Raw genomic sequence first — 14,213 nt, forward strand, 5'->3', positions numbered from 1 at the left:
ACTGTAACAAAAAGAAAAAATAGCCGGGCGTTGTGGCAGGCGCCTGTAGTCCCAGCTACTCGGGAGGCTGAGGCAAGAGAATCGCGTAAGCCCAAGAGTTAGAGGTTGCTGTGAGCCGTGTGACACCACAGCACTCTACCCGAGGGTGGTACAGTGGGACTCTGTCTCTACAAAAAAAATAAATAAATAAAATAAAAGATAACTTCCAAAAGCAGACCATGCCAAATCTTATAGACAATGGAAAAAGAAGAAATAATTCAAAAATCATTCTACTTCATCTGGATACACCTGATATTAAAATTGGAAAAAATATATTATTATAAAGGGAAATTACAAATATATTTTACTTATAAATGAGGATGCAATATCCTAAACAACATACTTTTTTTTTTTTTTTTGAGACATAGTCTTACTTTCTCACCAATGGTAGAGTGCCGTGGAGTCATAGCTCATGGCAAACCCAAACTCTTGGGCTCAAGTGATCCTCCTGCCCCAGCCTCCAGACTAGCTGGCACTACCTGGTGCCTGCCACAATGCCCAGCTATTTTTTAGAGATGGGGTCTCACTCTTGCTCAGGCTGGTCTTGAACTCATGAGCTTAAGCAATCTACTCGCCTTGGCTTCCTAGAGTGTTAGGATTACAGGCATGAGCCACTGTGCCCAGCGTAAGCATTGAGATTCATTTTCAGAAGTCTTTTTTTATACTGAAATTAAGGATAAGACTTTTTTTTTTTTTTTTTAAGATATAGTCACACTCTTACTATGTCACCCTCTGTAGAGTGTGGTGGCATCACAGCTCACAGCAACTTCAAACTCTTGGGCTTAACTGATTCTCTTGGCCTCAGCCTCCTGAGAAGCTGGGACTACAGGCAGCTGCCACAATGCCTGGCTATTTTTGATTGCCGTTGTCATCATTGTTTTAGCTGGCCCTGGCTGGACATGAACCTGCCAGCCTCCGTGTTACGTGGCTAGTACCCTACTCACTGAGCTATGGCACCAAGCCTAAGGATAAGATTTTTACCAAGAAACTTAACTGTATTGAAAAAAAATGTGGGCGGCGCCTGTGGCTCAATGAGTAGGGTGCCGGCCCCATATGCCAAGGGTGTCGGGTTCAAACCCAGCCCTGGCCAAACTGCAACAAAAAAATAGCCGGGTGCTGTGGCAGGCACCTGTAGTCCCAGCTACTCGGGAGGCTGAGGCAAGAGAATCGCTTCAGCCCAGGAGCTGGAGGTTGCTGTGAGCTGTGTGATGCCACGGCACTCTACTAAGGGCCATAAAGTGAGGCTCTGTCTCTACAAAAAAAAAAAAAATGAAAGAAAAATGTTATAACATAAAATGGCCTATATTTTTGTCTTAGCATTTGATATATATGGAAGTTTTCATATTTTTTAAGGCTTTGCTCATTTCTGATAACTTTTGAATGTAAGAATATTCTTTAAGTGTTATTATTTTTCTTGTTTTCAGTACTATTTGATAATAACAGTCTCACTACTGAATGCCACCTTGTTGATTCAGTAAGTTTCCAACTTCATTTGACAAGTTCCTTTATATTCTAGATTTGTTTTATAAAATGAATATTACTTTTCTCTTTGTGTATAGTTCTAAAATTTACATCTTGTTATTTTGTTTACTACAAAATCTAATTGTTACTCATTTTTCAAAAAATGGAGAAAACTTTCCATGTTTATATATTTTAAAATACAGTATGTTTTAGAATTAATCACTGAAGACCTATCTCCCTATAGGACTTACATATCAAATTTTTTTATGACAAATTGGTTGGATACTTGTATGTGGTTAGGATTATACTAGGTATTTCTAAGAATAAACTAAGGTAAAATTTCTGCCCTTCTGAAGCATATAGTTGGAGAGATAATGTCTACCCCAACTTCAGTCATTGTCGGTTATTTTCACTCTAAATTCTTTTAGATTACTGTATTTATGTTCTGCTATTTTATATAGAGGCTCCTCAGCCTCTATTTTCTGTGACCTCTTGCCTCTAAATCTAGTTCAAACATTAGCCCTTCTGTGAGGTCTTCTTGTAAAAGCCCTCATCTCTCCAGTTGTAAATCCAGTGGGAGGGATGTCTATGTTTAATCTCTTATTAAGAGTATAACATGAGGGCGGCGCCTGTGGCTCAGTGGGTAAGGCACCAGCCCCACATACTGAGGGTGGTGAGTTCAAACCCAGCCCCGGCCAAATTGCAACAACAAAAGAAATAGCCGAGCGTGGTGGTGGGCGCCTGTAATCCCAGCTACTCTGGAGGCTGAGGCAAGAGAATCGCCTAGGCCCAAGGATTTGGAGGTTTCTGTGAGCTGTGACAGACCCCATGGCACTCTACCGAGGGTTAATAAGTGAAACTCTGTCTCAAAAAAAAAAAGAGTATAACATGGACGTATTGTTATATTCCTAAAATATAATTTCAGGAATCTGATTCCCTTATTAACTGTAAATTTCTCATTAGGTAGAGCTGTCACATCATTAGGCTGGTGCTATAGCATAAGTGAAACTGTGCTCTCTCCTGCAACTAAGTGTGCATAGCATTGGTTCCATCCCCACCCCGGACGTTTTTATTTCAGTTTTCTGGAGTAGGGCCTTTCCATATTTTCTCTCATTGAATGATTCTGATGTGTAGTCAGGGTCAACAGTCCTGGTTTGTAACCTTACCTTGAGTTTTTCCGGAACTAACTACTAAAAATGGGTCAGGAAAATGACTTTGCTTTGTTAATCTTTGATCTGAGTATATAAGCAATTCACTAAAGCAAGTATGGGCTCAAACAGCAACAATTCTTGTTAACTTCATGAAGCCTGGTAAATACTTAGCTTCTGTAAGCCACTAATTCCTTAAGGACCCTTGTGTACCTTGGGTCCATTGTCTTTCAAAGCTGCCTTCATAGTGGTCAGGCTCTGGCTCCCCATGTCTCTGGAGCAGAGTGATGTACATACCATTCTTTCTTGGCCTTAGCCTTCCTTAAGCGTTAAACTAAAATCTAGAGAGGATCAGGGCTTTCAGCATAAGGCTAATTCGTGTAAACCTGATTTAATCCTATTCTCAGATCTGTAGTCTGAATGATTGGTTCTGAGAATATCTGATATTATAGGTAAATCTCTAATAAATCATAATATTTTGTTTTTGATATATCAGAAACATGAATAAAATTTTGTCAGTTATGCATTGGTAAATCTTAGCACCTTATAGTTTAGTCATCTTGCGACGTTTTTTCTACTTACATAAATATTAGAATTTTTTATAAAGAATATAAAATTCTGATATACAGAATTAGATATTTTTATAGGTCCACCTGTCTATTTTAGGCCCCAATTATTGCTTGCTCAATAGCTTCATTTTAACTTTTGAAGTAGAGCTTGGGGGGGGGGGGAGGGTAGGCTATTAAGTGCTATTATGTGGTATGGCAGTTGTAAGCTCTGTTGTAAGTGGCTTTGATTTTAGTCATCCTGCCTATATTGCTTAAGCCCATTTACAAATTAATTATACTTTTAGCCATATATTCTTTTTTTTTTTTTTTAGACACAGAGTCTCACTTCGTTGCCTTCTGTAGAGTGCTGTAGCGTCAGAACTCACAGCAACCTCCAGTTCTTGGGCTTAGGTGATCTCTTGCCCCAGCCTCCTGAGTAGCTAGGACTACAGGCGCCTACCACAACACCTGACAATTTTGTTGTTGCAGTTTGGCCGGGGCTGGGTTCAAACCCGCCACCCTCAGTATATGGGGCCAGCGCCCTACTCACTGAGCCATAGGTGCCGCCCATTAGCTATGTGTTTGGTTTTTTTTTTTTTTTGTTTGTTTGTTTTTTTTTGGCCGGGGCTGGGTTTGAACCCGCCACCTCCGGCATATGGGACTGGTGCCCTACTCCTTTGAGCCACAGGCACTGCGCCCATTAGCCATGTATTTTTAATACACCTTTTTAACTTAAAAAATTACATATTTGAAATTAAATCTGTTGAAAAGTAGCATAATCATTGTTAATAATTTTATTACATAGGGAAAATGTTATTTATGTTATGAATTAATCCATTATTAACTAGCAACATTGAAGATTTAGTTGTTAAAACTTCTGATGGTGGGCTCAGCGCCTGTGGCTCAAGCGGCTAAGTCGCCAGCCACATACACCTGAGCTGGCGGGTTCCAATCCATCCTGGGCCTGCCAAACAACAATGATGGCTGCAACCAAAAAAATAAATAAATAGCTGGGCGTTGTGGCAGGCGCCTGTCATCCCAGCTACTTGGGAGGTGGAGGCAGGAGACTCATTTGAGCCCAGGAGTTGGAGGTTGCTGTGAGTTGTAATGCCATAGCACTCTACCCAGGGTGACAGCTTGAAGCTCTGTCTCAAAAACAAAACAAACAAAAACTTCTGATAGGGCGGCGCCTGTGGCTCAGTGAGTAGGGCGCCGGCCCCATATGCCGAGGGTGGTGGGATCGGACCCAGCCCCGGCCAAACTACAACAGAAAAATAGCTGGGCGTTGTGGCGCGCGCCTGTAGTCCCAGCTGCTCGGGAGGCTGAGGCAAGAGAATCGCGTAAGCGCAAGAGTTAGAGGTTGCTGTGAGCCGTGTGATGCCATGGCACTCTACCCAAGGGCGGTACAGTGAGACTCTGTCTCTACAAAAAAAAAAAAAAACTTCTGATAGTGGCTCGGCACCTGTAGCTCTGTGAGTAGGGCGCCAGCCACATACACTGAGGCTGACATGTTTGAACCCAGCCCGGGCCTGCTAAACAACAATGATGACGACTGCAACAAAAACAGCTAGGTCTTGTGGCCGGTGCCTGTAGTCCCAGCTACTTGGGTGGCTGAGGCAAGAGAATCCCTTAAGCCCAAAGAGTTAGAGGTTGCTATGAGCTGATGCGCCATGGCATTCTACTGAAGACAGCATTGTGAGACTCTGTCTCAAAAAAAAAAAAAAAAAAAATACTGGGATGGTGCCTGTGGCTCAATGAGTAGGGCGTTGGCCCCATATACCAAGGGTGGTGGGTTCAAACCTGGCCCTGGCCAAACTGCAACAACAACAACAAAAATAGCTGGCTGTTGTGGCGAATGCCTGTAGTCCCAGCTACTTAGGAGACTGACACAAGATAATCACCTAAGCTCAAGAGCTGGAGGTTGGTGTGAGCTGTGACGCCACAGCATTCTACTGTGGGCAACAGAGTAAGACTCTGTCTCTAAAAAAAAAACAAAACTTCTGATGGTGACGCCTGTGTATTTGTCCTCTAGACAGGCTTGAACTGCAGCAATCCATTCACTCAGCCGGAGGGCAGACATCGAGAACATTCCCGACACGTTTCCCTTGGTGGTGACCTGATTTCCTTTTCACCTCTAAGGCCTCCCTGTGGAGAACAACCAGAAGAATTTTAAATTTAAAAATAAATCCAGGCTTGGCGCTTATAGCTCAGTGGCTAGGACGCCAGCCACACACACTGGAGCTGGTGGGTTGGAATCCAGCCCGGGCCTGCCAAACAACAATGACAACTACAACCAAGAAATAGCTAGGTGTTATGGTGGGTGCCTATAGTCCCAGCTACTTGGGAGGCTGAGGCAAGAGAGTTGCTTAAGCCCAAGAGTTGGAGGTTGCTGTGAGCTGTGATGCTATGGCACTCTACTCAAAGTGACTGCTTGAGACTCTGTCTCCAAAAAAAAAATCCAAACATTTTTCTTCATACTACCAATGTTGTTATATATTCTTACTATTAAACATTTGGATATTATGTACAATGTTTTAGATATGATACGCTTTCTCAAGGGAAGGGGGGATGTTTGTACATTAACCACACAGAATAAAAAATGTACTCTGTCTTGTGCTCTTGTTTAAAATGTATGAGCATAGGCTCGGCACCTGTAGCTCAGTGAGTAGGGCACCAGTCACATAAACCGAAGCTGGTGGGTTCGAGCCCAGCCCGGGCCTGCTAAACAACAATGACAACTGCAACCAAAAAATAGCCAGGTATTTTGCCGGGCGCCTGTAGTCCCAGCTACTTGGGAGGATGAGGCAAGAGAATCACTTGAACTCAAAAGTTGGAGGTTGCTGTGAGTTGTGATGCTACGGCATCCTACTGAGGGTGACATAGTGAGACTCTCAAAAAAAAAAAAGTATAATCATAAAGCTAAGAATACTTACTGGAACTTACAAACTTTTTTTAGTGTAACTGAAATAATTTCGGCAAAGTTTAATATATTTGCTTGTTTTTACTCTTTATTCTTAGTTTAAACTCCTAAATTTGTTGATATCAGACAGCTTTGGAGATTGCATTTTCCATGGCTCACTGAGTTTTCTTTAGATGAACTTTCTGGATCCTGAGGTCAGTTTACATGCTGCAGTTTCAAATGGTTAAATTATTAGAGGTGCCTATTAAATCCTTTCCTTTTTTTTTTTTTTCATTTTCTTCTGGATATGGCCAACAGCCATTGAAGGATATGACTTTTTCTCTCAAAAAGAATCACATCAATCACATAATACGTTCAAAATGTTTTCTCTTGTAAAACTCTCAGCTATGGGATCACGGAAAACAGAGCCATCAGAATGACAGAGTGTCAAGAAGACCAAGAATAGCTATATGTTTAACCAGATCTGGATCCAGTTATTTGTCTGAAAGGGAGTCGAGAGTAGGAACCAAGCAGGAACTTTATGTACATTGTTTTAAGACTAGGAATTTTCAGATAAGGAAAGAAGACATGTCTATTTTTGTTGTCGGAGAAGGTATGTTAGGTGTTGGGAAGATGGTATTTACGACGAAGTCCATGTGAGCTGCTGGGAGGCTGTGTGAGGCATTGTCTCAGAAGGGTGCTCTCAGGATACCTACTTTTACCAAAAGATAAAAGTAGCTTTATTAGCCCTTTAATGAACCACTCAAATAAGTCATACAGGGGGAAAAAATGAGTTATGCAGGCTTGGTGCCCATAGCTCAGTGAGCAGGGCGCCGGCCACATGCACCGAGGCTGGAGGGTTCGAGCCTGGCCCAGGCCTGCTAAATAACAATGACAACTGCACCACCAACAAAAGAAAACAGCTGGGCATTGTGGGAGGTGCCTGTAGTCTCAGCTACTCAGGAGGCTGAGGCAAGAGAATCACTTAAGCCCAGTGTTGGAGGTTGCTGTGAGCTGTGATGCTATAGCACTCTACCGAGGGTGACATAGTGAGACTCTCAAGTAGGGCGCCGGCCCCATATACCGAGGGTGATGGGTTCAAGCCCAGCCCTGGCCAAACTGCAACAAAAAAATAGCCGGGCGTTGTGGCGGGCGCCTGTAGTCCCAGCTGCTCGGGAGGCTGAGGCGAGAGAATCGCGGAAGCCCAAGAGCTGGAGGTTGCTGTGAGCCGTGTGACGCCACGGCACTCTACCTTCGGGCGGTACAGTGAGACTCTGTCTCTACAAAAAAAAAAGATATACATAAAAGGGGTTCTAAGGGCCCAGGGCCTTGAAACCTATGAGATTGCTACAAAGTAATCCAAGACTTAACAGTCTATACAAAGCAGTATGCAACACAATACAACCAGGTTTACCCCTCAAAAATAAAGCAGATTAAAAATAAGACAATGGGCTCGGCACCTGTGGCTCAAGTGGCTAAGGCGCCAGTCACATACACCTGAGCTGGCGGGTTCGAGTCTAGCCCCGGCCCACCAAACAACAATGACGGCTGCAACCAAAAAAAGCCGGGCATTGTGGCGAGCGCCTGTAGTCCCAGCTACTTGGGAGGCAGAGGCAGGAGACTCGCGTGAGCCCAGGAGTTGGAGGTTGCTGTGAGCTGTGATGCCATAGCACTCTACTCAGGGTGACAGCTTGAGGCTCTGGCTCAAAAAAAAAAAGACAATGGCAGTAAACATGATTTTTGTGGATTATTTAGAAAACTTCGAGCTATTGAGGTATTCATGGGCCCTGGGCCCTTTGTAAACTCCACCTAACCTATTTATTGTTTATTTTTTCTGCATGGTTTATTTGAATTATTCAAACAAGTAATGTGCTCAAACTGGCCTAACAATAAGGAAATTTATTATTTCGTGAGTTACCATGGTGATTCCAAGTTCTTTTTTTTTTTTTTTTTTTGTAGAGACAGAGTCTCACTGTACCGCCCTCGGGTAGAGTTCTGTGAAGTCACACGGCTCACAGCAACCTCTAACTCTTGGGCTTATGCAATTCTCTTGCCTCAGCCTCCCAAGCAGCTGGGACTACAGGCGCCTGCCACAACGCCCGGCTATTTTTTTTGTTGTTGTTGCAGTTTGGCTGGGGCTGGGTTCGAACCTGCCACCCTCGGCATATGGGACCCCACGCCCTACTCACTGAGCCACAGGCACCGCCCGATTCCAAGTTCTTTATTATCAGCAGCTCAGCGATGCCATCAAGGTCCAACATTCTGTCCATGATTCATTCTCTTTTTCTTTTCCTTTTTTCTTTTTTGTGGTTGAGGGTCCATTGAGGGTATAGAGAACCAGGTTACACTGATTATATTTGTTAGGTAAATGACCTCTTATAATTGAATCCTGCCCCCAAGAGGTACATCACATACCATGACCTCCCTTCCTTCTTTCCGCTCCTCCTTTTTCCCTCCCCCCACATGTATTAGGTTATCCATTGTCCTCGTGTCAGAATTGACTACATCAGATTTTTCTCCATTCTTGTGATGCTTTACTAAGAAGAAAGTCTCCATCTTTTGTAGTGACTGAATAGTATTCCATGGTGTACACAGACCACAACACATAGTATACACATTCCATAGTATATGTAATCCATTCCTGGGTTTGTGGGCATTTAGGTTGTTTCCACAGTTTGGTGATTGTAAATTGTGTTGCAATAAACAGTCTAGTGCAGATGTCCTTATGATAAAAGGATTTTTTCCTTCTGGGTAGATGCCTAGTAACGGCATTGCAGGATCAAATGGGAGGTCTAGTTTGAGTTCTCTGAGGATTCTCCATACTTCCTTCCAAAAAGGTTGTTTTAGTTTGCAGTCCCACCAGCAGTGTACAAATGTTCCCTTCTCTCCACAAGCACGCCAGCATCTGCAGCTTTGACACTTTGTGATGTGGGCCATTCTCACTGGGCTTAGGTGACATCTAGGGTGGCTTTGATTTGCATTTCCCTGTTAATTAGGGATGATGAGTATTTTTTTTGTATGTTAGCCATTCATCTGTCTTCCTTAGAGAACGTTCTGTTCATCTCTCTTGCCCATTGATATAGGGGATTGTTGGTTTTTTTATGTTGATTAATTTGAGTTCTCTGTAGATTCTATTTATCAAGCTTTCGTCCGATTTATAATATGCAAATATCTTTTCCCCTTCTGATGGTTGTCTGTTGGCTTTGGTTGTGGTCTCCTTAGCGGTACAGAAGCTATTCAATTTATTTAAGTCCCATTTGTTTATTTTTGTTGTTGTTGCAATTGCCTCTGAAGTCTTCTTAATAAAGTCTTTCCCCAGTGTTAACTTCAAGTGTTTTCCCACAGTTTCTTCAAGGATTTTTATTGTTTCATGCCTTAGATTTAGATCTTTTATCCATGTTGAATTGATTTTAGTGAGTGGAGAAAGGTGCTGGTCAAGTTTCAGTTTTTTCCATGTGGTTATCCAGTTCTCCCAGCACCATTTATTAAATAGGGGATTTTCCCCCCAGCGTATGTTCTTGTTTGGTTTATTAAAGATTAGGTGACTGTGGGGTGGCACCTGTGGCTCAACGGAGTAGGGCGCCAGCCCCATATGCCGGAGGCGGTAGGTTCAAACCCAGCCCTGGCCAAAAACTGCAAAAAAAAAAAAAAAAAAAAAAAAAATAGATTAGGTGACTGTAAGATGTTAGTTTAATTTCTTGGTTTTCTATCCAGTTCCAGATGTCTGTGTCTCTATTTTTGTGCCAATACCATGCTGTTTTGAGCACTATGGCCTTGTAATAACATCTTAAAGTCTGGTAGGCTCATGCCCCTGGCTTTGTTTTTATTACTAAGAATTGCCTTGGCTATATGGGTTTTTTTGTGGTTCCATACAAAATGAAGAATTATTTTTTCCAAATCTTGAAGTATGGTATTGGGATTTTAATGGGGATTGCATCGAGTCTGTAGATTGCTTTGGGAAATATAGACATTTTAACAATGTTGATTCTTCCTAGCCATGAGCATAGTATGTTCTTCCATTTGTTAATATCTTCTGCTATTTCTTTTCTTAGAGTTTCATAATTTTCTTTATAGAGGTCTCTCTCTCTCTCTTTTTTTTTTTTGAGACTGAGTCTCACTATGTTGCCCTCCGTTGAGTGCTGTGCTGTCACAGTTCACAGCAACCTCCAACTCTGGGCTTAAGCAATTTCCTTGCCTCAGCCTCCCAAGTAGCTGGGACTACAGGCGCCCACCACAACACCCAGCTATTTTTTTGGTTTCATTTGTCATTGTTGCTTAGCTGCCTGGCTGAGTTTGAACCTGCCAACCTTGGTGTATGTGGCTGGCGCCCTAACCACTGTGCTACAGGCGCAGAGCCCTGTCATCTCTTTTGTTATGTATATTACTATGTATTTCATTTTCTCTGAAGCTACTGTGAAGGGAATTGTGTCCGTGATTAGCTTCTCAGCTTGGTTCTTATTGGCATAGTCAAAGGTTTCTGATTTGTGGACATTGATTTTATATCCTGAGACATTGCTGTATCCTTTGATCACTTTCGGGAGTCTTGGAGTTGAGTCTTTGGGATTCTCTAAGTATAGATGATATCATCAGCATAGAGAGAGAGTTTGGCCTACTCTGCTCCATTTGGATGCCCTTTATTTCTTTCTCTTGCCTAACTGTATTCGCTAGAACTTCTAGCAGTGTTGAATAGTAGTGGTGATGGAGGACAACCTTGTCTGGTTTCAGCTGTAAGTGAAAAAGCTTTCAGTTTTACTCCATTCGGTATAATATTAGCTGTAGGTTTGTCATAGATGGCTTTAATCAATTTAAGAAATGTGCCATCTAGGGGCAGCGCCTGTGGCTCAGTGGCTGGGGCGCCAGCCCCATATGCCGAGAGTGATGGGTTCAAGCCCGGCCCCGGCCAAACTGCAACAAAAAAAATAGCCGGGCTTTGTGGCGGGTGCCTGTGGTCCCAGCTACTCGGGAGGCTGAGGCAAGAGAATCGCCTAAGCTCAGGAGTTGGAGAGTGCTGTGAGCTGTGATGCTATAGCACTCTACTGAGGGTGACAGAGTGAGACTCTGTCTCTACAAAAAAAAAAAAGAAATGTGCCATCTATACCTGTTTTCTTCAGAGTTCTAATTAGAAAAGGATACTGAATTTTATCAAATGCTCTTCCTGCATCTATGGAGATCGTATGGTCTTTGTTTTTGCTTCTGTTGGTATGGTGAATTACATTTATGGACGTGCTTATGTTAAACCAGCCTTGCATCCCTGGGATGAAACCTACTTGATCGTGATGAATGTAATGTGAGCTGTAATCTATTGGCTAGGATTTTAGTGAGAATTTTTACATCTGTATTCATTATTGAAATTGGTCTGAAATTCTCCTTGTTAGTTTGATCTTTTCCTGGTTTTCGTATCAGGGTGATGTTTGCTTCATAGAATATATTGGGGAAGATTCCTTCCTTCTCAATTTTTTTGAATAATTTCTGCAGTATGGGTATAAGCTCTTCTTTGCAGGTTTGATAGAATTCTAGTGTGAAGCCATTTGGAAAAGGCTTTTTTTTGTTGTTGGGAGATTTTTTTATTGTTTCTTCAATCTCAGTTCTTGAAATTGGTCTGTTCAAGAAATCTATTTCTGGGTGGCACCTGTGGCTCAGTGGGTCGGGTGCCGGCAAATTATACCGAGGGTGGTGGGTTCCATCCCGGCCCTGGCCAAACTGCAACAAAAAAAAAAATAGCCGGGTGTTGTGGTGGGCACCTGTAGTCCTAGCTACTCGGCAGGCTAAGGCAAGAGAATCGCCTAAGCCCAGGAGTTGGAGGTTGCTGTGAGCTGTGACGCCACAGCACTCTACCGAGGGCCATAAAGTGAAACTCTGTCTCCAAAAAAAAAAAAATTAATAAAAAAAGAAATATATTCTAAAGAAAAAAAATCTATTTCTTCTTTTCTTGAGACAGAGTCTCAAGCTATTGCCCTGAATAGAGTGCCACACTGTCATAGCTCACAGCAACCTCCAACTCTTGGCTCAAGCTATCCTCTTGCCTCAGTTTTTCTATTTTTAGTAGAGACAGGGTCTCTCTTGGGCTCAGGCTGGTCTCAAACTCATGAGCTCAAGCAATCCACCTGCCTCAGCCTCCCAGACAGCTAGGATTACAGGCATGAGCCACCACGCCTGGCCAAGATCTAGTTCTTCTTGGGAGAAGGTGTGATTCTCTCCCTCTCTAGGGAGAGGGTGTGATTCCAGGTATTGATCCATTTCCTCCACATTGTCAAATTTCTGGGCATAGAGGTTCTTGTAGTAATCAGAGATGATTTCTTATATCTCTGTGGCATCTTTTTTATTTCCCTTTTATTGTTTCTAATTGAGGTTATTAGAGATTTTACTTTTCTGTTTCTAGTTAATCTGGCCAAGGGTTTATCAATTTTCTTTCTTTTTTCTTTTTTTTTTGAGACAGAGTTTAAGCATGTGGTGCTGTGGTGTCACAGCTCACAGCAACCTTAAAGTCTTGGGCTTAAGTAATTATCTTACCTCGGCCTCCCAAGTAGCTGGGACTATAGGCGCCCCCCACAAGGCCCAGCTATTTTTTGGTTGCAGTTGTCATTGTTCTTTAGCAGGACTGGGCCGGGCTCAAACCCACCAACCTCAGTGTATGTGGCTGGTATGCTACTCACTGAGCTATGGGCACCAAACCAATTTTATTTATTTGTTTCAAAAAAACAACTTTTTGTTTTGTTAATTTTCTGAATGATTGTTTTCAATTTCATTAATCTCTGACTTAATTTTGGTTATTTCTTTTCTTCTGCTGGGTTTGGGATTAGATTGTTCTTCTTTTTCCTGTTCCATAAAATGCTTGGTGAGTTTGTTGATGTGCTCTCCTTCTGTTTTTTGAATGTAGGCATCTAATGCGATGTTTCCCTCTGAAGACTGCTTTTGCTGTATCCCATAGGTTTTGATAACTTGTGTCATCATTGTTGTTATATTTGAGAAATTTAACAACCCAACTATCAAATCAGCGTAAGGTTGTTTAATTGCCAAGTCTTTGTGTGGGGATAAACGCTTTTGTTGGAGTTGAGTTTCACCTTTATGCCTGGTGGTCTGAGAAGATACAAGGTGTAATTTCTATTCTTTTAATTTTGCTGAAGTTTGATTTGTATCCTAGGATGTGGTCGATTTTAGAGTATGTACCATGGGCTGACAAGGAAAATGTATATTCCTTCACTTTGGGATGGTGTATTCTGTATTGTCTATTAGTTCCATTTGTGGTAGGGTCACATGTAAGTCTTTTGTATCTTTGCTTTATTGTGTTTAGAGGATCTGTTCAGTTCTGTCAGAGGGGTGTTAAAGTCCCCAACTATTATGGTGTTATGGGATATCATATTGCTTAGCCCCATCAGGGTCTGTTTCATAAATCTGGGAGCATTTAAGTTGGGTGCATAAATATTTAAAGTTGAAATTTCTTCTTGTTGAATTATTCCTTTGACAAGTATAAAGTGTCTGTATTTATTTTTCTTAACTTTAGTTCCTTTAAATCTGCTTGTATCTGAAAATAAGATTGCAACTCCTCCTTTCTTCTGATTTCCATTTGCTTGAAATACTGTTTTCCATCCCTTAACCCTGAGTCTTGATTTGTCCTTCAAGGCTAGGTGTGTCTCCTGAAGGCAGCATATGGATGGTTTCTGCTTTTTTATCCAATCGGCCAGCCTGTGCTGCTTCAGTGGTGGGTTCAGTCCATTGACATTTATTGAGAGAATTGGTAAGTGTAGGTGGAGTTCTATTAATCTGATTTTGTGTAAGTCTGTTGTGTAGTTTTATCCTTTGAGCCATTGTGGAAGCTATGTTTTGACCTTTTGCTTCTGGGTGTTTACTGGTGGTCCACTGTGGTAGTCAGTGTTGAGAATAAGCATAAGTATTTCCTGTAGAGATGGTCTTGTTGTGACTTATTTCCTCAGTGCTTGTATATCTCCAAAAGATTTGATTTCTCCATCAATTTTGAAGGTTAGTTTAGCAGGATACAGAATTCTGGCTGAAAATTGTTTTATTTAAGAATGTTGAAGGTGGATGACCATGCTCTTCTGGCTTAGAAGGATTCAGTTGAAGAGTCTGCTGATGGCTCAGCACCCGTAGCACAGTGGTTAT

The 14,213-nt window shown here is 42.1% G+C and overlaps 2 protein-coding genes across 2 annotated transcripts in view; one reads left to right on the forward strand and one right to left on the reverse strand.

Annotated features, from left to right (window-relative positions):
* Positions 1 to 5,491, forward strand: part of DLGAP5 (DLG associated protein 5) — a 45,568-nt gene extending 40,077 nt beyond the window's left edge. The window contains exons 18-19 of the mRNA XM_053594154.1: positions 1,464 to 1,513; positions 5,229 to 5,491. Of these exons, the coding sequence (XP_053450129.1) occupies positions 1,464 to 1,513; positions 5,229 to 5,369 (191 nt within the window). The 3' untranslated portion in view covers positions 5,370 to 5,491. The remainder of the gene's footprint in view (positions 1 to 1,463; positions 1,514 to 5,228) is intronic.
* The window catches only part of SOCS4 (suppressor of cytokine signaling 4), a 119,676-nt gene that overhangs the window by 6,823 nt on the left and 98,640 nt on the right, over positions 1 to 14,213 (reverse strand). The window lies entirely within an intron of this gene.

The sequence above is a fragment of the Nycticebus coucang genome, chromosome 6 (genome assembly GCF_027406575.1).
Source record: "Nycticebus coucang isolate mNycCou1 chromosome 6, mNycCou1.pri, whole genome shotgun sequence".
NCBI classification, from domain to species: domain Eukaryota; kingdom Metazoa; phylum Chordata; class Mammalia; order Primates; family Lorisidae; genus Nycticebus; species Nycticebus coucang.